Below are 25,830 nucleotides of genomic sequence, written 5' to 3'. Positions count from 1 at the left end.
AGTTTAAGGTGTGGAGTGTTTTATGTGCTTGCTAGCTTAAATCAGGAAGTTAGAAAAAAAGGAGATTAAATCTGGTGACACGAGTTTTGGGTTAGGCCAGTCAGTAAGGAGGTTTATATAGTATTTACTTGGTGTGACAGCAGACCCCGGTGGCTTAACAACTATCCTTAGTCTTTTTATTTTTTTTATTTTTATTTTTATCTCTTTCCTTTAGCATTTTAGTTCTTGAGAAGTATCTTTAAACTTTGTGTTTAAAGATACGAAGTTAGAAAAAAGGAGATTAAATCTGGTGACACTGAGTTTTGGGGTTGGCCCAGTCAGGAAGGAGGTTTATCTAGTATTTACTTGGTGGTGGTAAATCGATTCACTTCCGGACAGCAGACCCCGGTGGCTTAACAACTATCCTGAGTCTTTTTTTTTTCTCTTTCCTTTAGCATTTGAGTTCTTGAGAAGTATCTTTAAACTTTGTGTTGGTCTACAAAAATTATGTTGTCTAACACGAATTTTTTAGCCGGATAGGTCATGATGTTTCTTTCTTTCTTTCTTTCTCGTTCCTATTGGTGTTCAGATTGTGTTCGGATCAGCATGTAATGAGTAATGCAAATAAGAATGTACTGTGTGATCCGCTGAACAAATTAATCTGTTTGTATTGGTGTTCAAAGTGCCCAGTCATTTTCATTGCTGATGTAGTAGGTTTAGGGGAATCTGTCCATGAATAGCGTACACGCTGCAAGTTATGAAGAAATAAATAGTTTCCAGGTATGTGAACTTAATTGTCAAGTAAACATCAACTGAAGCAATTAACCTCTCAATCAAGGTCATTGTGACAACTTTAGTTGCAACGCTTCCTTCGTCTAATTTTTAACGATCTCTTCAAACCCTTCACTCTATCGTTATTCGTTATTAGAGACGGCAATTTCAAGGCAAAGATATTCCTTTGTAGTTGTAGCCCCACAAATCATAAAGCCTTTCGTCATGCCACCAACCATAACATTTACAGAACAACTACCAAACCGATCCAGATGATTGCCTTTTTGTGCATATAAAATAATAATAGTAGGTAGTAATAATAAGAGTACGTAATACACTACTCTTTCTGTTTTTTTAATCTCTAAATCTCAACCTAAACTATTTCCATATCAGTTGAAAGTGAACATTCCTATGTTACAGGAGCTTAAATTGTAATGAATGATATCAAAGTGATGGTTTACCATAGAATCTAACAATTCTTTTGCAGTGTTTTATCTATGATTTGTGTCCAATCTACTCTATTTAGTAGGTTAAAGGTTTACATGATGATGAATAGAAAGAGAGATGACAACAACTTTAGCACACGAAGAACATAATGAAGATACTAGGAATTAGGAAAAACTAAAGAGTATATTGCAATGCTTTCCAACTCAAAAGGTTCTCCGTGCCCTTTCTATAATTGTACTAATGCTCTCAGAGAGAATCATTGCATTAATGTCAAGGTCATACCTTGCTATTCTTTGCTAACATACTAAGCAAACTCTCTTCCATCCTCCTAAGTTTGGTGCTGGACAAGTCCCACCACCCACCCCCCTCCCCTTGCTCATTCTCTTCACCATAAAATCCCCTCACCCCTCTCTCTGATCCAATGCAAGAGCTAGAAAACCACAACCACAACAAAAACAATACAAAGGAAAAAAAAAAAGAGAGAGAAAAAAAAGATCGAAAGATCAAACACAAGTCAGCCATGAAGCACTTCGCCACTATTGCCATCACCCTACTCTTCCTCTTCCACTCCACCATTACAACCTCAGCTCAACCTGCATCCTCTCCATCTCCACCGGGCCCGACAAACATCACGGCGGTCCTCGAGAAGGCCGGGCAATTCAGCACGTTCATTCGCCTTCTAAAGACCACCCAAGTGTCAGACCAGATCAACAACCAGCTTAACAACTCCAACACCGGCCTCACCATCTTCGCGCCGACCGACAACGCCTTCTCGAGCCTCCCCGCCGGAACCCTGAACTCCCTAACCGACCAACAAAAGGTTGCACTCATCCAGTTCCATATCCTCCCTAGCCTTGTCTCTATGTCACAGTTCCAGACAGTGAGCAACCCTCTAAGGACACAAGCAGGCAATGCAAACAATGGACAGTATCCACTAAATATTACAGCTATAGGCAGCCAAGTTAATATATCCACAGGGATAGTGAACACCACCATCTCTAACAGTTTGTTCTCCGATGGCCAGTTAGCTGTTTACCAAGTTGATCAGGTTTTGCTTCCTTTGGATATATTCCGGCCCTCGGTGGCGCCGGCACCGGCGCCTTCCACGCCAGAGAAGAAGAAGCCTTTGACTAGTGAGGGGCCCTCTTCGAGCACCACTCCGGCGGACTCTACTGATACTTCTGATGCAATTGGGTTGGGTTATTGGAGAGGTAATGGTGGGCTATTTGTGGGTTTGATGCTTAGTATATGGTGGAGTCTTTGAGGAGTATATTTTGGGAGTATGATGTATTATGATGAGTGGTGGCATTTCGTCGAACGGATGTGAGGGATGGCTTGCATTTTGAGGGTGTTCAGTAGTTTTTGTTTCTCTCTTGGTTTACATTGGATTTTGTACTGTTATATTTCATTTTTATATATGTCTTCTTGCAATAAAAGAATTTATTCGGCTTTCATGTTTTCATAGAAGTAGCAATGGCTCATTAGATCTTATTGAAAGTGTGGTAAAAGAACATCACAACAAATCTTAAAGAAATTTGTCGAATTTATCTAATTATAGATTGACTCAATATTGAAAAGCCTCTATTGATTGACAAGTAGATCTCTATCCATATAAATATTTATTATTCGAATTCAATATATTGAAAGTGTGTGTGACTCTAATTTTGAAAGACATGAATGAATAATGGTGGAAATGTTTTCAGTAATAAGAGTTAATTAGTTCAAACAACTTGATTTTGCCATTAAGAATTAATATTCACCAGTCACCAGCAAAAGAGAATCCAACTAGATTCATAGGTTCTTGATCCCTTTGCTTTGCTTGAACACATCTTTTATTTACTCATCCTTCTTTCAAATATATTCAAAAAATTGAGTTTTTGACTTTAAACTGATCTTCCTTAGAAAATCTTCTCTTATTACTTAAAGAATTTATTTTAGTCAGGTCAACAGTCATGTCATAAATCATCTAAAAAATTGCTTAACTGTTCAGCAATTTTTATAAAAGATAAATTATTGAATAGTTAAATACTTTCACTATTACATAAAATATGGAACAATTCAAAGATTTATTTGGCAACAAATTTAAGCATAAAAATGTTGACGGGCTCAATGTTTTAAATCAAAGATTGAAACGTTGGAATATCATGGCTAAAACAGTAAAAATAAATCATACATTAAAAGATTCTTATTTTATAGTATAATTTTTTTTATGCTCTCAATGAGATATAAACCATCCAAACTGTTGGAATGCTCTCAAGAGATTTTTATAACAATACATTGTGTGATCAAAATAAATAGATGATTACAAATGATTATGCAAAAAGAAAAATTCAGAATTTTTTTTTCAAATTTAAATTCAGAGGACCTATCTATTTTAATTATCTTATATTACTTTGGTGTCGAACAATGGGTTTAATATTTCGACGCATAGTTTATTTCTATATCTTAACGATCAAAATAAATAACTCAGCGCAAAAATTATTATTCCACTCTAAATTTTTTCAGTCATATTCTTATCTATATTTTATTTTTCTCAATACATTATATCATGTGTCTAAAATAAGTTACCGGTTATAAAAGTTAAGCCCGAATAGTTTAACATTTTAGTAAGATGTTGGCTATTTAAGACATTGAAACTGTTCATCATTTTATGCAGTAAAGATAGAGTTATTATTTCTTTTAACAAAGTGATGAGCTGTTAAATAGTTTCTCTAATAGTTAAAATGATAAGTTGTTCAACATTTTACAATTCAAAATTGTTCATGTTAACTTATGATATAGCTACCATCGATCACCAAAACTGACCTATTTTGATATTAAATTTAAGGTGTCCATCTTGATAAATAATGCATTAAAGAGGCCCACATTTTTAAATAGACACATGTTGGGTTTGTTTAGTTAGAAGTTTTTGTAAATGCCATATTAATTGATACTGTGTCTAATCCAAAAATTATTATTTAGTTTGGTGCATCAAATTTAAAAAAATTATATTTCTAAAAAATAGTTAGACTCGTATGCAATTTTTTGATACCTATTTGATCTAAGTGGATGCCAAAAGATAACATCTACCCTAACTTGATCCATATCTCTTTTCTCATTTCAACTTAAATTTAATTTTCTCTAGTTAAAAATATAGATGCAATCTTTTGGTTCTAAGAAATACAACTAAATACTTATATTATAATGTCAAAATAGTATTATAAAATAAAACAACTAAATACTTATTTATTAGATATATTATTATAAAATATAATCAACCAAATAATTTATTTATTTCTCTAGATACAACATTTAGAAAAATATATATATATATATATATATATTTTTTAATATATATATATTTATATTTCTAAATATAAGAAACCTAACAAACTGGCAAATGGTAAAAGACTTAGAAAAAAGAAATTCTAAACTATAGCCAAACTTGATATCCAATTGTATCATATGCCCCATAACTCCCCCAAAACAACGACACAGATCTCGAGATCCCACATCCAAATCCGACAACCCGGATCATCCGGAGGTATTCGACTCCTCCCGATCTCTCCGCTTACCGAACTCGTGCACCGCGAGGAGCAGCTCCGCCACTCCGATGAGGAATTGGACGGCCTGGATCGACGTTAAGATCCCCACCACCCCCGTAATCGTCGCCAACCTCAGCTCATCCGCCTCCGCTAGCAGCCTCCTCATCCCCTCCCTCTTCCCCTCCATCTCCTCCTCCATCGCCACATCATCTCCTCCCCGTGGGTGTGCGGCGATCTCCACCATCTTCACCACGGCAATCGTCTCCTGCACCGTGGCGACCTTCTCGGCGATCTCCTTCTCACACGCCACCGTCCGCCGGTGGAGCCGATCGACCTGGTCGAGCTGGGCTGCTGAGAGGTCACGGAGGTCTTCCACGGCCCGACCCTGTTAATTGGTTTAAAATATCCTTCTCTCTTAATGGATTTATTTCATAAATACAATAAAGCATTTTAGTAATATGGATAAGCTCCGGCAATTAAGACGATATCCTTAAAGAGTTAATTAGTATAAAAATTTGTATAGGAGAGAGGGTTAAGTAGTTTTATGCACAGAGAAGTACAGGTAAAATGCAGTTAACTCTAAATTTATATTTTATTCTACTAAGTGGTTAATTTTTAGTAACAAAATAGGAAAACGAGAAAGAAGAAAATTACGTTAAGGATTTGGTCTAATTGGGCCTCGAGTTGGAGTCCGGACTTGGAGTAGAGGAGGTGGAAGGCGGCGGAGGGCCGCCACCCGCCGGCCCAGAGGAAGAGGTTCTCGGTGGAGCTCGTCCACGTTGGCGAGAACATGCGGAGCACGTTGCTCCGAGCCGACGCCTCCTTGGCCCGGTAGTAGTACTCGTAGTGACCCACCACCCGTTCGACCAAATGCCGCTGAGAACCATCCGCGTCGCTCGCGCCAGCGGCAGTGGCAGCGGCGCCGCGGAGGTCCGCGAGGTCGCGGGATTGCTCAGACAGCCATTGCTCGAAGAACTTGGCGAAGTACTCGCCGTCTGACATGGTGCCGAATTGGTCGGATAGAGGATAGATAACCAGACAGGTTTTGGGGATTATATAACACTCTTTCGTAGGATTAAAATAAGATGGGCGATGGATGGGAAGTCTGGCGTTTGTGGGTGAGAAGGGGTGAATGCAGTGAATCGAAGACTTGCTTCGCGCCGAAGGGACATGAACCAGGTGCAAAATCGAACGTCCAGAATCTACTACCAGATCGTACTTTGGCAGCTTGTCACTGGAGAGAGAAGAATTCTACAGAAGGGACGAGAGTACAGCTCATGTGATCAGGGCTTGCTCATCGGGAATCGTGGTGAGTGTGCGGCGCCAATGAACCTATCTTTTGTCTCGCAAGGTTGGATCTATTAAATGGTTATTAATTTATAATTTATGTTTTTTTGTCATATTATAGTCTTCGTATTTTGAATCTAGATGTTTGATTGCTATAAAATAAAAAGGGAAAAGATTTTTAATTATCTTAAAAAATGAGTTACTCAAGCAATCAGATTATTAATACTATATAATATTATGTTAATTTGTACTTCTTTTAATAGTTTGGATAAAAATAATTAACGGTTTAATACTAACCTAAATCACAAGTACAGAGTAATACAAATAGAAGTTTAATGGAGTAGTTTGATTTCAGTCATAACTTGTTAAATTAAAATTTATCCTAAAAAAATTATTCCAAAGATCCAGAACTCCTGATTTTGTAATAAAACTTCTTTTTAACTGCATCATTAAAAAAAAAAGAAGAGGATCTTGAATTACTTACTTTACAACAATTGGTAGGTGATGTAAGCTAATTTTTGGTGAGAGATATATACTATTGTTTTACTAAAACTAAATATCTAACAACAACCGACATCATTCTAAAACTATATAAATTGCGACGTCATTAGATTTGCATAATATCTATAAAGCATTTGCTCGATCCCAACGTACCTGCACGAGGAGGTGCTCTATGTGATCTGAACTTTTTTTTAATCGAGTCGGAAGTCTAAATATGGACTAAATAAAAAGTCTACTCTTCTTATATACAAAGGCGCTAAGGCCCCACTTCAAAAAATCGCGTGTTCCTCATGTGGAGAATTTTCACGTGACATGTCAGTAAAATAATCTCACAAAATATCTGGATAAGTCTAGAAATATCATAATAATTCAATAAATAATCTAAATTTATAATATCACAGACCTCAATAAGCCTCTAGGAATACAAGTCAAACACAAGTTTTAAAGCATAAATACTCTCGCATGAGTTAAGTCCAACTAGAAATAATAGAATAGACAAATACTAAAATAGAGGAATGAATATGCTACTCCTCGATATCCGCATCCTCCATGATCAGCTCTGAAATATTTCCACCAAAATGGCGGTGAGCACGGGGCCCAGCAAGTAAAATCCAATAGTAATCTAAGAATATTACATGATAAATAGAAATGCAAACTCATAACATGTCAGGGAAAGTGTACATTATAACTTTTAATAACTTTCATCATTATAGCTCAATTTACATAGAAATCCGCACAAAAATCGAGTCACAATGACATATCTCACAAAACACCATAAAATCGAGGAGGACTAGTTATCTAGCAATATTATCGCCCACACATGCCTGACGACGCTGCATATGACCGGTTGTCTGTGGCCATCAGACTAAGGACCCCAGTTGTAGGCCCATCAACACCGCTCTAGTAATCATCGCTTAGAGCGGAATCATCACATACGGCGGTTAAGAGCACACAGCTCGACAGACGCTCTGACCCTACATCTTTGGGTACCGCTAGAACTACAATCCCCTACCTCTCAATCATCTTTTCTAATATCATACTAGACTAGTCTTCAACTAGGGCAGTGTAATCACCTGAATGCTCCACCAGCTATCGATCTCAAGTGTAGATCGCTAATATATTACTATATAATACACTCTACCATTAACCCTGGGTTGAGTGGGTGAAAGGGGCACTACATAGTTGGGACTTGACTAACAATGATATGTGCACATGGTGCCATGACCTCTAGAAACTAAGGTCCACCGAGGCCTTAGAAAAGGCCCGAGGGCTTGGGCTGCGACCCACGCCATAGCCCAGAGAGAGTGCGGTGGGGGTTGGCCCTTCTCCTCGTCTCCTTGCTAGAGAAGAAAATAGAGCAAAAAAGTGGTGTTGTTGCCAGTGATCCCTGTCGTCGGTAGCCTAGCACCATCGGCTCCCCAAGTTGATGAGGTCAACTTGGATTGCAGGTTCACTTGAACCATCGGCCAGTGTGGCTGATGGTGAGAGCTGAGAAACTCCATGGTCGGCGGCCATGGAGCTTCTAAGTGCAGTGAAAGAACGGCTCGAAGCCCTCATCTCGAGTACCCATCTCTTCCACGTAAAGAGGTGAGTCAGTCAAGGCTGTCGAGTAGGGTCACCGCCGCCAGTGGTGGCTGCCTGAGTCCAAATAACCCGACGGTGGGAGACGACATGGCATTGCCTCCCCTGCACCCTGTGGGTACCCACGACAAGGGGCTGAAGCGAGGAAACTCCCCGGATCGGTGGGTAGTCGACCCGAGGTTGCCGACCGACGAATTTCTCCGAGGTCTTCGGCGGCTCGGAAGAGAAAAGAGAGAAGGGAAGAGCGAGAAAAAGAAATTGTGAAAAGAAGAGAACTCGAGGGGAAGATGTGGAGTTTAAATAGAGAAGACAGCAGCGCGTGCGCTATATATATATATATATATTTTTTTTTTTTTTAAACACGAGTGTTACATTATGCGACGCATTGCTGAACTGTTTCTCTAAGCTAATCGTACCGTCAAATTATCAATTAAATTGATCTATTAAGCCACCAAATCATCAAACAATTTTATTTATAATTGACGTGGATCCCATACCCTTCTTTGATCACGAGGAAGGTATCTTCCTAGTTAGTCTCCACGTGTGATCTGATCGATGCAAAGAACTTCCCACGGACGAATACTTGGCATCTAGATCCTGCCACGTAGTCGGATGTAGGAAATCTTTGCTACAGAAGGAATGGACACAATCAGATTCACCACCTCCGGGACAAAAACCCAAAACTCTATTGCTAAGCTCGTAATCAGCGGTGCTTAGTACCATGTATCTTATTTATAAAACCCTAGGGATATATTATGCATGTGAGCTAGCCAGGATCATTGACCATGTCCGCCTCCCGCGCCAACGGCGAGTACTTTGCTGACTTCTTCGAGCAACGGATGTCCGAGCAATCCCGCGACCTCGCTGACCTCCGTCGAGCCGCCGGGAATTCAGACGATGCTGATGGATCTTTGCGGCATTTGGTCGAACGGGTGGTGGGCCATTACGAGTACTACTACCGGGCAAAGGCAGCGTCGGCTCGCTGCGACGTGCTGCCGATGTTCTCGCCGACGTGGACGAGCTCCACCGAGAATCTCTTCCTCTGGGCCGGCGGGTGGCGGCCCTCCACCGCATTCCACCTCCTCTACTCCAAGTCAGGACTCCAGTTGGAGGCCGAGTTAGACCAAATCCTTTTGGTAAATTTTAACCTTTCTTTTCTTTTTTGCATTTTGTATTGCTCAAAAGTCAAAATCCTCTGTTCTCCCGGCCGTATGGATATAAAAAGAAAGCCTCGACATGTCAATCAATTGACGTAGAAATTTTATGGAACTTTATATTCTACCAGGATTGGCCCATGACAAACCTTGGTATCCTCTCGTCCGAACAGCTCAATCGGATCGACCAGTGCCACCGGCGGACCTTGTCGCGCGAGAAGGAGATCTCCGAGGAGGCGGCTACGGTGCAGGAGGAGGTGGCGAAGATGGTGGAGATCGCCGCGCACGTGCCAGGAGGAGGAAAGGACGCGGAGATGGAGGGGGAGATGGCGGGGAAGCGGGAGGGGATGAGGAGAGTGCTGGAGAAGGCGGATGAGTTGAGATTGGAAACGATCAAGGCGGTGGTGGGAATCTTAAGGCCGATCCAGGCCGTTCATTTCCTAATCGCCGCAGCCGAGCTGCACCTCGCAGTGCACGGCTTCGGCAAGCGGAAGGATCGAGCGGAGTCGGATAGCTCGGGCTGATCTGAGCCGTCGGATTGTGTCATTTCAAAAGTCTTAGTGCTGTTTTGGGGCGTCATTAGGTGTACTAATGACATAATAGGCTTAATAGTAATGGGTATGTTCGGTATCCATTACCATTAAGGGTTATTGGTATCTCTTTTTACAATTTAAACGTGTTATCGTGAGTCCTGCCTATTATTTTATTAACCTAAAAGTACTTTAATTTCAATTAACATTAAGAATGTGCTATACTGCAATACTAATCTAACTTACCGGGGAAATTATATAAAAGATTAAATATATTTTATCCCTATATAATTATGTCTTATTATTAAATTGAGACCCATCAATTCTTTTGTCCAAATTAATATAGGGCACTTAACAAATTTTAAAAATTGAATGACGAGTTAAATTCCCTTTATTTTAAAATTTTTATAGACAAAATTATCTTTTCCCTTTTATATAAGTATTTTTTTAAACAATATTCATATATTTTTCTTACTTTCTAAATTTTACTAATTATATAGTAAATGTTATTAAATTTAGATTTTTATAAAAATAATTAGATCACATTTAAATAAATAGGGTTAAAAAAATTCGAATAAAAAACTCATGTATTTTGATCAGCGCTCTATTAACTTTGATAAAAAATTGACAGTTTTATTTTAATCGTAAGTACACTGATATAAGACTTTTTAAAAATATTGAGATAAAATAATTTTGGGTATAAATACATATTTAATTTACCTTCAAAAGGGCTGAATCTAAATCCATAAACGATGAGGGGTGTTTGTGTAAAAACATTCCTCTGCTATAAAATTAGCCAAACCACCAATGCAGTCGGCACAACGATCGCCAGAGAACGTCCAACCCCGTCACTTGCCACCAATGCCGACCACCATCACCACAACAGCCCAACATCATCCTGGAAATCCTAATCCTACCGCCTCGGGTCTCATCTCCTCCGAATCAGATGCCACCACCACCAGCTCCGGCGACGATTTCTGCAGCGAAAACCCCTCTGGCCGGCGATCCGCCCTCGAGGACTCGATCCTCTCCGCTTACCTCGAGATATCCGGGGGCAACCACCGCAACTCGCCGGACCTATCCAAGATCCGGTCCTTCCTCTCCTCTTCCTCCCGCCGCTCCACCTCCTGCCTCATCTGCCTCGACCCGATCCGCCATTCCGATCCGATCTGGTCCTGCTCCTCTTCCTGCCACGCCATCTTCCACCTCCCTTGCATCCACCTCTGGTCCACCCAATCCCTCCAAAAACCCAACTCCTCCTTTCCGCCCACCGACTGGCCCTGCCCCAAATGCCGCCTCTCCTACCCCAAATCCCTAATCCCGAGATCGTATCTTTGCTTCTGCGGCAAGGTCGAGGACCCCGTTCCTGACCCCTGGATCCTTCCCCACTCCTGCGGCGAAGTCTGTGGGCGTTCCCTATCAGGCAATTGTGGCCATTCTTGCCTCCTCCTCTGCCATCCCGGCCCATGCCCTCCTTGCCCCAAACTGGTCTCCTCCCGGTGCTTCTGTGGGAAGCTCGAGGACCTCCGCCGATGTGCCCACAGCCGCTTCTCCTGCGGCAGGGTATGCAGAAAGCTTCTACCTTGTGGGGCCCACCGGTGTCCAGAGATTTGCCACGACAGTGATTGTCCGCCCTGCAGCATGAAGGGGAAGCACAGGTGTGCGTGCGGGAGGGAGGAAGAGGAGAGAGTGTGCGCAGAACGGGGGTTCCAGTGCAGGAGGGATTGTGAGGGGGTGCTTGGGTGCGGGAAGCATAAGTGCGAACGCGGTTGCCATTCAGGGCCGTGCGGGGATTGCCCGCTGCAGGGGAGGAGGACGTGCCCGTGTGGGAAGAAGGAGTATAAAGGGGTTGGTTGTGATGCGGAAGTACCAAATTGTGGATCTACATGCGAGAAGTTGCTGACTTGCGGGAGGCATCAGTGCCCGGAGAGGTGCCACCGTGGGCCATGTGCAGAGACTTGTAGGACTGTCATTGTCAAATCTTGCCGGTGCGGAGGACTGAGGAAGGAGGCAAGCCTTGAATAAAGCTCTTTAGTAATTGCAATTTTATTCTGTGTGAATTAGCATGCTTACTTTCAAAACCAATGCTCTAAAATCGACCAAATAAATCCAAATGATCACAGGGAATACATGTTTAAGTAGGATATCCTTTTGATCAGGATTATCAAAGATATCAGTTGTAGTTAGAAGTTAGAAACATTTGCTGGTTACTAGGTAATTATATCATGGTGAAGTAATTCTATTCATGGGTAGAATTTTGATGGAGACGACTCTCCAGTTTCCATGATCATATAGCTGTTTTTGTATACTTATTAGTATATTACAAATAAATATTCAATCTAAATTTACTTTAAATGATATTTACTAATAGATCATAAATGGCCAGGTCCAGTAGATGCCCCATTCAGTGATTAGCTGGTTGCAATACAGGCTTTTCAAAAAATTGGTCTTGAGCCTCTTGGCAAAGTCTAGCATCGGATGGTTTCATGCAAGTATGCAACTCATGTACACCTAAGTAGTACAGCATGAGCATGATATGCTGTAGCAGTGTGTCCTTGCCTAGCATTAAACAAGTGTCATGACATGCCAATTTGCACTTCAAGCTATTCGTGTAGCCAAATTGCATGTTCTTTAGTCAACTGGTTCAGTTGGCATAATAAGCATTATAATCATATAGAAGTTCTCTATAGAAAATTTCATGTTGATTCATAATGTTAGGTTTCAAATACTTGATTTTTTGTGATAAAATGTTTTAAACCTGTAAATCACATATAACAACCTAGATTTCAATTTTATAACCTGCATTTTCAAATCCCAGGATGATATATTCTCTATGTTAGATTTATTATATAAGGTTATAAGTGTGTTTTCTCTTGGTATACATTCTTTTTAAGCCTTGTCTTAACTCTATCGAGTCCACTCTTCACATTTATTTTTGATAACTGGGAAACATATGGATGTCATCTTTACTACTGTAAGCTTTAGATCTTGTAGTTAGGATAAAGTCCATAGCCGATCAGCAGACCATCTAATTGTAGCTGAATTGGAACTGCATAAAACAATACCAAGTTTGTAGCTTGAGTTATTGGATCATTTTAATCTATTGATGTTCTTTCACTTGCTCCTAAGAAAGAGGAGGAGAGAGGTGATTAAACAACAAATGGTTCATCACGCAGGAGGTGAAAAACAACATTAATCACATATTTACTGTCTCTCCTGTTTAACATACAACTATACAACGGTTATGTATTAAACTTTGTATTACTCTTTGTTTGCATGTGCTTATAGGGTGAAAAATAATGTAGCTTTTTTCCTCGCCAAATGACCTTGTTTGAGAGGCCATCTTTTGCCTGAATATGACTTGGCGAGGAACTTGACACTTATATCTAGAGGGCATACTTAGGCCGGTATCTGGTTGCTAATTTTTAGTCAAACCAATACATGGAGTCATCTTGACCTACCTGCATATATATGTTTCACTTTGACAGTATATTGCTTGCTAAATATTGTCATTTCAGTATTTATTAACATTTGTAATTGCTTGTTAAAAAGTAGGACAATCTGACATTAATGGTGATATACTCCAAACATCAATCACTAAACCAATTTTGAAAGGTTTCATGGATATAAGTCACTATAACTTTGAATAGGATAGTGAACTTATTAAGCTTGATATTAAATCATTTATTTATTAAGTATAAGACTTTGAATGACCATGTTTATATTAGCTGAACATTCAGAGTTGAATCATTTTTTATATAGGTTCCTTGCTATCAAGATTTGGCCTGTGAAAGAAAATGTCAACGAGTACGAGATTGTGGTCGGCATGCTTGTAAACGCCGATGCTGCGATGGGGATTGCCCACCCTGTCCGGAGGTGTATGTCTCAATTGCTTCTTGGTGCTGCCGTTCTCATTAAACATATGATGGAAATTCTAATCTTCAAATATTTAGATTTGTGACAGGAAGCTTCGATGCAACAATCATAAGTGTCCTTCACCATGCCATAGGTATTTAATTCTATTGATGATGTGATATTCCCCACACTGTATTTATAGGATTTGTTGCAAATAAATGTGGTAGCAAAAATATGAGATGATCCATGCTATTTTTATTTATATGCTTATTGAAATTTGGAACAAACATCTTGCTTTGTAATCATCGGGTAGTAAGTCGAAAATGGCAACAAATAATAGTAGACCACCAATAATATAAGTTAATTGATTCTTAAGAAGTAGTTGTAAACTGTCCAAATGGTTGAAGACTGATGATCATGCTGCCTTACATAAGTAATCTAGTAGTGCATGTTAGTCACCGATCTATCTGCATTACTTGTTATACTTATAAATGGTGAAAAGTGAATACCACATTTGAAATATGATATATTTTCTGAAGGGGTGGGTGTAGATTATGCAACACATTGCTATGGATGGAACTGCTCTGCAGTATTGTTGCTACACCATTACTATGTTTTTGGATGCATCAGAGTGGGAAAAGGTAGAGGTATATCAAAAGATTCCCGGATCTGCAGATGAGTGTAAATCTCATTGATGTGATCAATGCTGTCAAGAATTAGCCTTGTATAACATGTTATGGGACAAAGAACAAAGTTATGGAACCTTAGAGAATTGAAACCTCATTGATGTAATTTGCAGTTCTCAAGAAATATGGAATTTAGGTCACATGGTACTTGGATGGGAAAGAAATGCATAATTTATGTGATTCGACAGGAGCTATAGCTCAAAGCTTGTAAGCTGTAACGCTATTCAATTCTTCACGAGTTCTCTAATATATTCAAGAGTTCCTCTGGAATATTCATTAATTGCAACATGATGCTGTATACAGTATATATTAGTGATGACATTTGCTACCTTTTGTTCTTCTTGCCTGTTCCTTTTCTTACTTTTACGGTTTTACTTGAACAGGTAGAAAGAAAGATAACTTGAAAATGTTATGTTCATCACTCTACTAGTTCTCATTGAAGTAGAATATGTTATCATCCCCTTCCCCCCTCCCCCGAACTAGTAAACTTTTAAACTTTCTTCCTACTTCATTTACTTCTGAATCTGAATTTGACATGGTTATGTTATGGGAGTAACAATCTAGCACACTAGTCCAAATATGACATGATATGTTCAGTAATATATAAATACAACCACTTAAGAATTAAAATGATTCATTCTGTCCGCTAGGAAGTTCTGAGGTGTCAATGCTGTTGTAGGTAATCATTATGATTTCAGCATGTTTTCTGCAAGCTTCCTTGAATTCTATATTTGTTTGGACACTGAACCCACGTATTGTTTAGGAGTTTATTTTCATTGTCTTATGATTATATTAATTTCAAGAACTTTGTTGCTAATTTTAGTTTGTATGTATGTTTCAGAGGTGCTTGTTCCCCTTGCCCCTTGATGGTATCCATTTCATGCTGTTGTGGGCATACACACTTTGAGGTGCTATTTGGGAGACTCTTATATCTGCTGACTAGATGTCTTTTCTTTTGGCAATCTGAGCTATAGATTGTGTATTCTATTTTGCATAGTTGAAAATTCTTTCCTCTCTGTTTAAATTGTTTTTAATTTGAGGGTATCACTTGGTGTGATGGTAAGTCTTTTCCTTTACATCTAAGAGGTCATGAATTAAAGTCTTAGAAACTACCTCTTCAGAAATGAAAGTAAAATGCTATATGCATCTTCTTTCCCCATATCTCATGTTATTGGGAGCCTCATGTACTAGATGCCCTTTTCTACAGTAGCCATAAAGTCTATAGACATGATGCTTGGACGATGCTGGATATTTTTGGAGATTAACATAGTCCATAAATTTGTGAGGTGTAAATAGAAAGGATTCCATTTTTGAGGAATACAAGATGTAAATAACATCAAGGTTTATGTATTGCTAGCATGGGGTGTGCTAGCAGCCTGTCAGGCTGTCACAATGGTGGTGTCTTAACACACGGCAGGTGACTCAGCTAACATGTCGTGTGTCATCCCTGGCCATGCTGCCTGACATTTAAATCCATGCTTTATATTTTGTTGCCCACTTCTTCTCATAGATTATTCTCTTTTTATAATACTAGTTCCTTACTCAAGCGCACCTTGCAAGAGCAAGGGTGGGGGGATACGAATTTGTGTACTACCACCAACTTTTGTATCATTTTCGTGCAGTTCAGATTTTGTTGTTGAATTCATGATAATTTTAATTTTATAATGAAATGATGATGTAGAATGACATGTTTACTGTAGAAATATGTGAAGAGTACTGCTATGGATCTTTTACAATCCTCCATAGCACTGTTTTGAAAGTCGGTCGGGGTGGCCACCTAGGCGGGTGGCACATTGGTTGCCCTGCAAACAAAGAAGTCAAAGGGGGCGGGCTTTTGGCAGATTAGTATTATTTTTAATTTTCTATTTTAATCAACAGAAATTTATTTATTGATTTATTCATTTCTTTTGCACATATATTTGCTAATTGCTATCTAAGTGAGCATGAGAGAGATCACTATTTGTGAATTACCACTTGTTTTCTGCAAGTATGTGATTAGTATTTATGGATTAATGTTTGTTATTATTGCTTGCTATTTTGCTGATTATTGTTTGTAAAATTGTAATTATTGTTTGTGAATTTATTCTGTTAGAGATATTATTATTAATTTTTAATAGTATATAATATATATCATATATAATTATAATTTATATATATATATATAAATGCTTGCCTGCCTTGGCACTCGCATCACCTAGGTGCTATGCGGAGGGGTGACCGCTCGCTGACTGCAATTGCCTTTTAAAACATTGATTCGTAATATTCTCTATGACTAGGGTATTATATGCACATGGTGCAATAATATTATACATATAAAGGGAAGTGATGGATTTTGGTAGGTAGGTGTAAGAGCATAATACATGTGAAAGTGGTTGATGTCTTAATCTATGTGTGCAGTTTTTAAGCTTGCCACATTGAACATCCTAATAATAGGCAACATTATATAGGACCTTATGAAAGACCCCTGCATTCCCCACATACAGGTACTCTATTAATTGTAACTAGATTTTGATGTTTCCACTCTTTTTTCCTTGAAGAAGGCCATAAGTATTGAAAGAAATTTTCAATTCTTTGTCCAGTTATATCAGTAAGTTGGTGCAGACATGCAATAGAAATTTTTTAAATTTTCTTAAATAATTGTTAGCCTAGACTGTATATGGTGGTTCATGTGATGATCTGTCGCTTCTTGATTGGAGGCTTCATAATTTGCTTTGTTTTTTTAGTTATTACTTTCTCTTGAAACATAGTACTTCCAAATTACTATGATTTGAATTGGGCTTACTCTCTGGGTCTTTTCTTTATCTGAGATATATTGTTCTGCCACATCACTACTTTCATATTGCTATTGTTTTCTGATGGCAGGTTCCTTGTGGCACTGAAAAGAATCAAAAGCCACCAAAATGTTCCAAGTCATGCTGTGAAGCTCGTCTTTGCATACATAAGTCTGAATCTCGGGTAAAATGTTGTCTTTTATGCTTCCTTTCACATTCATACAATTCTTTGCCCCTAAAACTTACTTTTATGATTCTGTTGGAAGGATCACATGTCTGAAACTCAAGATTCAATAGAATCAGCCCCTAAAACTCTGTGATCCTTAAACTTAAACCTCCATGGGAGCCTGAAACACGTGTGATACATTTCTTTGCAAGATTTAGCTTATCTTACTATCTCTTTAGGATTTTGGTATGGATACTGCTGTTTTTTGTGCCTTTTCCAAGAGTAGCGTCATCAATACTTGTAGCTCATAGCTTGGTGTATAGCATGTAGACTTGATAGTTCGACAATTGGTTCTTGTTGCGATCCATACTTGATGAGGAAGGTGGAAGGGGCTTGGCAATGGTGGAATCGGCTTGGGGTTGGAACAGATTTTGGGCGGAACTTTAGAGGTTGATTTTGAACAATCTAGCCATTGGATGGACTTAAAATTTGGGTATGTTGTCGCTCTCGAAGAGTTTTTCAACGAACCCATGATCATGAGAATTGGATGAGTAGATAGTGAGATATTGATCAAATAGTGGACGCTAGTCAAAAATGGCAGACCAGCTCAAAGTGATCTCTAGAATTTTTTTGGGGATTCCATGGGTGGAGGTAGTAGAAGGTAGGTTTTGGGGAGAAAGGAGGAGGAAGAAGAGGGAGATGAAGTCTGGTCCTCGAGTGGGAGAGGGGGCTCGAACTAACAAGGAGGGAGGGCGACTAACGAGGAGGGAGCGCCTCGGTGGTGGCTGGCAGCGGCGGCTAGGATGAAGGAGGAGGGGTAGGTGAGAAAGAGAGTGACAGAGCTAACTAGTGAGAGCTAAACTAAGGTAATTGTCCTAATATCCCCAATGTGGATACATCACACTATTTGATGGCTACCCTAGACCTAAGTCAGTTGGGCCCATGATTAAGGAGCCCAATTACATACTGTAGAATTTAACATGACTCGACCCAACCAAATGCCTCGTGACTCAATTCAACTAAGTGCAGAAAATAACAATACAGAAAATAAAATAAAATTACTCGATCTAACTAACTAGACTCCTCCAAGTTGGGTCATATAATTTCTTTAATGGAATAGTTCCTTTTTGGTTTTCTCTTTATGGATAAGTCATCTAATATCCCTGTTTTGTGCATTTTTTCCTGCTGAGTCTGAAGAACGTTCCCCCTATCACTGCCCCTGCTGTCCTCCTTAATTTCAGTAATATATTTATCTTTCAGTTATCAGGACTGTCGTCTGTACTAAAATGGGAGGTAATAGGAAGGCAGGAACTTGATATTACCATGTTACTCTCAACTTTACCCTGAGCATTGGGGTGTCATCCTGCAGTAAGTGATGCTCCAGATAATTTATCCTGCTGAATAATAAATCCTGTGACCAGAATATATTTGGGATGATAATTATTACCATTTTAAAAAGGGGTTATACATAATTACCACTGAAAACTAATAAAATATCATATTTGCAGTATGTTCTTCAAAATATTTTAAAAAGGGGATGAGAATTATTGCCATTTTAAAAAGGGTTTATATATAATTTTACACTACGGTTAGTTTTGATGGAATATTTATTGAATATTCCTAATTGATGGTTGTTAAAGTTAGCAAATACATGTAAAAGCCTAGAATACCCTTCCTATTTATGTTTACAGCATAAAATATTTATCACTAATTTTTTCTTCTAAAAAATAGTTGTTTTTTCTGTTCTTAAACAATGATACTGGTTATATTAGATAGCTTTTGAATTATTTTAAGTAACTTATACAAAGACAAACTAGTCTTTTTTAATTTAAATCAGCTTTAGCAATGATTATTTAGGTTTAATTGATGGAATGACATTTATTGGAAGAGCTCAATGATTTCAGTAGCAATAATGATATTTAAAAAAAATATAGTGGCAATTATGACATTTTGAAAGTTCAGTGGCAATTATGTAAAAATCTCTTTAAAAGACAACTTAGCAATAATAATAATGCGATCATAATATTTTGGCAGTTTTGTGGTGACAACATTTTATCTTAATTCTTACCCTCGTAGGTCCTGCAGAGATGATTTTTGTGACATCTTGGATTTGCTTGGTTCGAGTTTATCACATCTACATGCTTATATGTTATAAGTGCACTGAGTATATGAAAATATATAGATAAATTTGGTGTTGCCATGGTTAGCACTTATATTTTTTCCATGTTGGCTTAGTATTAATATCATCATCCAAGACATTTCTGCGCCAGTTTAGGGACAACTTTCATATATTTTTCCTTTTTTGTTCTCGTATTTCTACTCGTTATCGAGATTACCTTTTTCCAGTTATTTGAATGCATGGCTTCACTTACATTTTCAATAAAAATGATAATTTTTATCTTATGATGCTTAATTTTTTCGTTATCTTCTTCCAGCCTCACAAATGCCACTATGGAGCTTGCCCCCCTTGTCGGATGATCTGTGGGGAGGAACTTTCTTGTGGTCATAAGTGTAAAGAAAGGTCCAGATATTGAATTTGGAATTTAATACTTGAATGCTGTTGGCAAAGTGAATCTTTTCTGTGCTTTGATTATCCCTCTTAATTTGTTCATTCATTCATGCAGGTGCCATGGTCCTGTGCCTCCTCCTAAACCGGAATTCACATTGAAACCAAAGAAAAAGAAAATAGGAAGGTCTATTGAGTGTTCACCTGGATCGCCATGTCCACCTTGCCAAGAAGTTGTTTTAGTTGTTTGCTTTGGCCAACATATTGGTGAAGAACGTCAGGTAGAACTTGTTCATAAGCTTATCCCCTACCACCCTTCACCAGACTGATAGTGGATTTTATGACATGATTTGCTGTTTATTTTAGATGCTCTGCTCCAATATGAGACAGTTTCCCTGTCAGAACTTGTGTGGAAACCTTCTTTCCTGTGGCAATCATTACTGCACAAAACCATGTCATGTTTTGAAGAGCCAATTGTTAGATCAGCATGGAAGGCATGATTCTCGAAGTCCACCTTCGGAATCCTGCGAAGAATGCTGCCTTCCTTGTGAAAAGGTTACATTCTATTTCTGTTATGAAAAATTTTATAATCATTTCATGCTTTCTCCCATGTTCTCTTTCTTTGAGATACTTCTCATTTAGAAAATAATTTTTCATGATATGGTGTTCTAGCTGTCTCATAGGGATCACTTTTAATGTGCAAACATATTCAGTTGCAGAATCTGTGTTCAACTGCTTTCAGGTTAGGGTGCCTTCATGCTCACATCCCTGTCCTCTACCATGTCATTTGGATAATTGTCCCCCATGCAAAGTTCTTATTAAAAGATCTTGTCATTGTGGTTCCCTGGTCCATGCTTTTGAGTGTATATATTACAATAGCTTAAGCAATGAGGAGCAACAGAAAGTACGGTCGTGTGGTGGTCCATGCCATAGGTAACGTGTAATACTATACTCCATTACTCCTTTGTTTTGATTTCCTGTTTGTAATTTTTCTTTGCTGGTTTTTGCATGGATACTCCTCAACTTTTGTTTCTTGTGTGGAAATCCTAAAAGGTAACTAATTGATGAATGAACTGTTAACAATAAGAAAGCAAAAATATCCTTAACTTTTTTTTGCATGTATACTCTAAATGAAGATAATTTCAATCTGTTTCCTGTTAAATAGTTCAACTTTTAACTCCTGATTATTGAAAGATTAACGTAAATGGAATTAATGCAGATACCAAGGATTTTGAGGAATATACACATAATTATGATATTTAGAAGGGTATTCATGCAAATAGAGAAATAATTTTAGGGTTGTACAGGCAGAAAACTGTTTTATTTTCCTCTTCCAAGCTGATTGTATTTTTTGAATAGAAGCCTAAAGATGTTCCACTAGTAAGCCTCTCTTGGACACATGCAAATGCAGATATATATGTTGCCAGTTTCATGTAATAGATACCTTAATGCTTTATCTCAGTTGCTTCTGTGAAGCTTCAACACTTATCTTTAAAAAAAAATTAAAGAACTTCAGTTGATCGCACTAAGAAAAAAAAGCAAAGGATACCTAGTATTCTATATAATCATATATGAAATGCCTATGCATGAAAAAAAAATCATATACTTGTGTATACTTTATTTTATTAATTAAGAAATTGTTGTAACATGTGATAGTGTATGTATAAGCATAGCTCTAACTTGATAAAACTGACTCTTAAAAAATTGTCGGTCAACATGTATTACAAATGGAATTTGGCTTATCATTGGACTTTCAAAAGTGTACAAGAATTAGCTGGTAAGCATTCGACTTGTATCTATTTTTGAAATGGATGTGCAAAGTACTCAATATGTATGTGTGAGTTATCCTATGCGTTTCGTATCCATGAGTATCATATTAAATTCAGCATATGATACAAACACAACTAGATTATGGGACTCTCTATTCTTCGTAGCTCATTTACTTTATGTTGCTACTTTTTCAGTTTTTCCAACATCCATCTTAATGTGGCAAGAAGATTTCTCTTATTCTAGTTATGTATCTATCAGATTGGAGTCTGTTTACGTCTTACATTTATTTGATTTTCTGAGAATAATTTATTTGATTTTTATATTCTCAGACCTGAAATTCTTTTGTGCAGAAAATTGCCGAACTGCCCACATCTGTGCTCTGAAATATGTCATCCTGGTCAATGCCCATTAATTGATCGATGCAGGAAAAAGGTTGATTTTGCATTTTCTGTTTTATAACATGTCAAAAGTTAGTATAGTATTCGTTTCTTCCTACCAATCTTTCTTATCAAATACTGGCTATTGTTGTTGATCTTCCTTACTTTATTCATACACAAGTTAAAGTCATATTATTTGATGTAATTTATAACGAAGCAACTGCATGGACTTTAAATAGTTGGGACAAGCGACCTCTTAGTTGTGGTGTTTAGGAAGTAAAAGTAGCTAAAGCATGCCCAGCTTTGAAAATTCAACTGCTTAGTCCACATATGGAGACAAAAACATCAAAGGAAGATCTTTTGTTCTATTTTAGGTAGTAAGACGGGTATAGTGATAGCCTTCTTGCACTCTTCATACTTACAATACTATTGGCAGTTAGCAGTACTTGGCACAGATATATCTAACTATTTAAATAACAAAGGAACTACTGTTCGTTATTGGTCAGTGAGTGTTGGCGCAGTGAACCAGTTGATTTCATATTGTAGGTAAGCAACATAGATATTCAATTTGTCTTAGAAATTATTCCACTGGTTTACTGAGATTTTGTCTGTCAGATTTATTCCCTTGCTCCTTTTTCTCCTACCGGTTGTCGAATGTTACCAATTTACCATACATGTCACTTCTCTTTGTTTGCTTCTTTCTTTGCTTTTATTATTGGAAAGAACAGTATTTTGCACAAGTACTTTTAGCGCATGGGAACTAGAGAAATTCTGGTTCTGTTAGTTGTCACTGGCACAAGAAAAATTCCAGTGTATTACTTTTTGTCCACCGGGCAAATGTTCCTTGTTGGATTGGATCTGTGATTGTATGAGTGAATGAATATTTAATGTTGAAACTTTATTAATTAGACTAACTCTTCAAAGTGCTTTATCATGTTCTTTATTTATTTTGTCATTTTGTTGGTTTTTTGCAAGGTCATTGTCCGATGTGCATGTAATACCTTGAGAAAAGATTGGTTATGTCAAGATGTCTTCAAAGCATATCGTGACGCTGGTCTCGATCCAAAGGATATACTTAAAAGCCAGTTTGGAGTTGGTCTACTTCCCTGTGGTTTAGATTGCACAAGAAAAGTCAAGATTGTTGACTCAGAGTTACTTCTTCGTAAATCTAATGAAATTAAGGTAATAATGAGGTTTTTTGTCTGAAAATTTTATCTGAATGATTTCCTTCCTCTTCCATTTTGCATGAATTATGTAGTCATTTTTTAAACTGTCCATCATTATGTTTGCTTAACTTTCATAACCTAAATAAGCATGCTAGTAGGCAATAGGCATACCATTTGTGTAAAGAGGTTTTTTTTTCCTTCTATAATTTGCTCTGTTTTATGGGAGGAAAAGACCAATATAGCATAACCTAAATATTTGGGATGAAAACAAAAAAGAATTTATTGTTCAATTTGTCTGCTCAGATGTATTTTCAGATAGTTTAGAGGTCACATTAGCATAGTACTTTGAAACAATGTTGTAAATTGTGGATGGGCGCATGCTGCTATCATGTGTTCACGAGAAGAGAGAGAGAGACTTCTATTAGCCAGATCCATTTGGGTTACAACAGATGTATTCTTTGTGCTTGAATATGAGTCTGAAACTTTAAGGCATCGTTTATCTTAGGAATAAGGTTAATTTTAGAATAAATATTTCTCTTTGTTATTCTTAAAATGAGGTCTTAATTTTAAGAATAACTATTTTTGTGTTCACTTGTATTCTGAAATATGAGTGTAATAATTATCTTTGATATGATATAAAGTGAAGGAAAAGATGAAAAAAATTATATTGTTTTTTATGACATTACTATGAATACTTTTTGATTTGATATAAACTAGGTTGATGAGATACATATCAAGGGTAAATTAGTAATTGTGTTAGTGTGGTATAATATATAATTTTGATGAATAGTATTTGTATTTTAGAATGGTGATATTATGGTGTTCAACTGTTATTATGAAATAAAGAGTTATATTTTGGAAGAAGAAAAAAGTTATTCCTAAAGTGAACATGGGCTAAGGAAATGATTAAAGTGGACGATAATTAGATGGATTGAGTCTTTAAAAATGTTTTTTAAGTGACTATTATATTATGCATATTACATAAAGATATATGATATTTTATGTTACATGAACTTCGAGCTTCTCAAGTTTAGTTGGGTCGAGTTAAGCTGTAGTCAAGCTAGCTCTTTTACCATTAAGTTGAGCCCTAAATTTAGCCGAACACGAGATGATCTTGAGTGCTTTTATTCTGTTGGAAGCTCTTGATTGTAAGGAGGGGAGTGGAGAAACTTGTAATCCATATTGAAGTTATATGTAGTCAATCTCCTAAATTCAGTCTGTCCATGAAAGCCTGAATATTTTGTGATGTATATAGTACCAGGTTGCTGTCATAGATGCTTTGGATTACTTGTGTGGTTAGACAATTGCATTGGCTTCTACCAGTTCAAGGTTCTAAATAATACATGATTTGTTTTCCTTGCTGAATCTTGAAATTCTGTTGTGATCACCAGGCAATAACTTGTGCTATATCTCCCACTTGATACCATTTTATAGCATCTACTTGGATAAATAGCTATCGTTGGGTCATATATTCATTATATTGTATGTGAGTAAACAGTCATGGCTTTCTAGCTTCTTTGTCTAATGTTGTAAATGTTGTCTTGGACTTTAATTTGCATAAATTCAAAATTATTAACAACAAAGGATGCATGATTACGGACAGGATTTATGCTGTTTATGACATTTCTGAATTTAACTGTTTCCTATAATACCAATACAACTTATTGTCTCAAGAGTCCACTTGATTTAGAATGATATCTACTATTGCTCCAAATCTGTTCGTCCCAGAAAAAGAAGCAGATAGTAGTCCTTTTCATTGACCTAAGTAATTTTCTACTGTCCTTTGTCGTGGACATCTTTTTTTCATACAGAAACCTGCAGTTGATGTTGCAAATGTGCCGAAGCGCAGAAAGAGACGCGCACAGCTGCAAGAAACTAGGCAGCTTTCAAAGTTCCAGGTTAGTACCATAAATTTCTCAATCATCCCAAAATATTGCGTTGAATCGAGCAACTTATATAATCTATGCTTTCACAGGATATAAAGAGAACCATGCTGAGGTTCCTCTTGTTGATATTGCTACTTATAGCAGTCGTTGCCGTCATTTACCTAGGATATAAAGGCATTTTCCGGCTCTCTGATTGGATGGATGAAATTGAAGACAAGAGGATGAGAAAAAGATCAAGGTTTTGAATGCCGAAGGACCTTAAAGAATATTCTCTTTCAAAAGCCAGCCAAGAAGTCAGACTGGGAAAGTATAACAAGTATTAGACAATCTCTTTTGAAGTCTGCTAATCTTTTCCAGAGGTTGAGAATATACTAATTCTATGTTTGTAACTGTTATCAGCTCCTGAACGATAGACGTGGAAATTTGTGTTAAAAGGAGCTACAGTTCTCATAGTTTGTATGCGAATTCATGCTATCTAGCTATGAATATATATTAAATAATTTATATGAAATATAGACTAATATGCTGCAAGGAGTGCTTTGTTCGTAATAATAAACTAACATGTTGTAAAATATACTAAATGATATATAAAGAGCCACCTTTTATACGCAAAAATAAGATTATAGGTACTTGAGCACAACACTTGTATCCAATAACTAAAATTTGAATTCGGCAGCGATCAAGATTCACGTACTCAGGAGCACCAATAATCTCGTACATTTTGACACGAAATTGAAGCATTAACCAGCTAGGTTAACTACGTCTTTTAGTAACCTCTTCATATAGCAGTTGATTAGCAATTGAGGATTATTATAGGCAATATGATAGGAATTTAGGAAACCCATATTAGATGTTCTTGGATTACGTTGGTTC

The 25,830-nt window shown here is 37.5% G+C and overlaps 4 protein-coding genes across 7 annotated transcripts; 3 read left to right on the top strand and 1 right to left on the bottom strand.

Annotated features, from left to right (window-relative positions):
- Positions 1 to 1,538: 1,538 nt before the first annotated feature.
- LOC140780712 (fasciclin-like arabinogalactan protein 11) lies at positions 1,539 to 2,664 on the top strand. Its single transcript, XM_073126433.1, has one exon. It carries the CDS (start codon positions 1,619 to 1,621, stop codon positions 2,459 to 2,461), a length of 843 nt encoding a protein of 280 aa, XP_072982534.1. The 5' UTR covers positions 1,539 to 1,618; the 3' UTR covers positions 2,462 to 2,664.
- Positions 2,665 to 4,588: 1,924 nt separating this feature from the next.
- LOC140782102 (protein DELAY OF GERMINATION 1-like) lies at positions 4,589 to 6,115 on the bottom strand. Its single transcript, XM_073128488.1, has 2 exons — positions 5,376 to 6,115; positions 4,589 to 5,106 (listed from the first exon to the last, which is right to left on the bottom strand). The coding sequence occupies exons 1-2, from the start codon at positions 5,721 to 5,723 to the stop codon at positions 4,711 to 4,713; spliced, it is 744 nt and encodes a 247-aa protein (XP_072984589.1). The 5' UTR covers positions 5,724 to 6,115; the 3' UTR covers positions 4,589 to 4,710.
- A 2,403-nt stretch (positions 6,116 to 8,518) lies between these two features.
- On the top strand, positions 8,519 to 9,919 carry LOC140782109 (protein DELAY OF GERMINATION 1-like). 2 transcript variants are annotated; one of them, XM_073128510.1, is made up of 2 exons: positions 8,519 to 9,226; positions 9,418 to 9,919. In XM_073128510.1, the coding sequence occupies exons 1-2, from the start codon at positions 8,876 to 8,878 to the stop codon at positions 9,766 to 9,768; spliced, it is 702 nt and encodes a 233-aa protein (XP_072984611.1). In that variant the 5' UTR covers positions 8,519 to 8,875; the 3' UTR covers positions 9,769 to 9,919. The 2 variants fall into 2 exon arrangements, with proteins under 2 accessions (XP_072984611.1, XP_072984600.1); XM_073128499.1 differs by having other exon boundaries at positions 9,376 to 9,919.
- Positions 9,920 to 10,531: 612 nt separating this feature from the next.
- On the top strand, positions 10,532 to 25,468 carry LOC140793883 (NF-X1-type zinc finger protein NFXL2). 3 transcript variants are annotated; one of them, XR_012110028.1, is made up of 14 exons: positions 10,532 to 11,784; positions 13,537 to 13,650; positions 13,728 to 13,783; positions 15,157 to 15,223; positions 17,178 to 17,270; positions 19,688 to 19,773; positions 19,877 to 20,039; positions 20,125 to 20,313; positions 20,501 to 20,691; positions 21,519 to 21,535; positions 21,879 to 21,960; positions 22,881 to 23,087; positions 24,883 to 24,969; positions 25,047 to 25,468. XR_012110028.1 is itself a non-coding variant. In XM_073145651.1 (13 exons), exons 1-13 carry the CDS (start codon positions 10,582 to 10,584, stop codon positions 25,200 to 25,202), a joined length of 2,694 nt encoding a protein of 897 aa, XP_073001752.1. In that variant the 5' UTR covers positions 10,532 to 10,581; the 3' UTR covers positions 25,203 to 25,468. The 3 variants fall into 3 exon arrangements, 2 of the variants coding, with proteins under 2 accessions (XP_073001752.1, XP_073001760.1); XM_073145651.1 differs by lacking the exon at positions 21,519 to 21,535; XM_073145659.1 differs by lacking the exon at positions 21,519 to 21,535 and having other exon boundaries at positions 13,537 to 13,652; positions 13,739 to 13,783.
- Positions 25,469 to 25,830: the final 362 nt, after the last annotated feature.

Source organism: Typha latifolia, chromosome 1 (assembly GCF_019914945.1).
Source record: "Typha latifolia isolate L0001 chromosome 1, TyphaL0001v2, whole genome shotgun sequence".
Classification (NCBI taxonomy): Eukaryota; Viridiplantae; Streptophyta; class Magnoliopsida; order Poales; family Typhaceae; genus Typha; species Typha latifolia.
The sequence above is the reverse complement of the archived record's forward strand: the minus strand, read 5'-3'. Positions and strand labels throughout refer to the sequence as shown.

Coding starts and splice junctions, on each gene's coding strand:
- LOC140782109 (XM_073128499.1), top strand. CDS start 8,876: ATGTCCGCCTCCCGCGCCAACGGCGAGTACTTTGCTGACTTCTTCGAG. Junction 9,227..9,375: donor AGTTAGACCAAATCCTTTTG/GTAAATTTTAAC, acceptor ATATTCTACCAG/GATTGGCCCATGACAAACCT.
- LOC140782102 (XM_073128488.1), bottom strand. CDS start 5,723: ATGTCAGACGGCGAGTACTTCGCCAAGTTCTTCGAGCAATGGCTGTCT. Junction 5,107..5,375: donor AATTAGACCAAATCCTTAAC/GTAATTTTCTTC, acceptor ACCAATTAACAG/GGTCGGGCCGTGGAAGACCT.
- LOC140780712 (XM_073126433.1), top strand. CDS start 1,619: ATGCAAGAGCTAGAAAACCACAACCACAACAAAAACAATACAAAGGAA.
- LOC140793883 (XM_073145651.1), top strand. CDS start 10,582: ATGCAGTCGGCACAACGATCGCCAGAGAACGTCCAACCCCGTCACTTG. Junction 13,651..13,727: donor ATTGCCCACCCTGTCCGGAG/GTGTATGTCTCA, acceptor TCAAATATTTAG/ATTTGTGACAGGAAGCTTCG. Junction 17,271..19,687: donor TACATAAGTCTGAATCTCGG/GTAAAATGTTGT, acceptor ATCTTCTTCCAG/CCTCACAAATGCCACTATGG.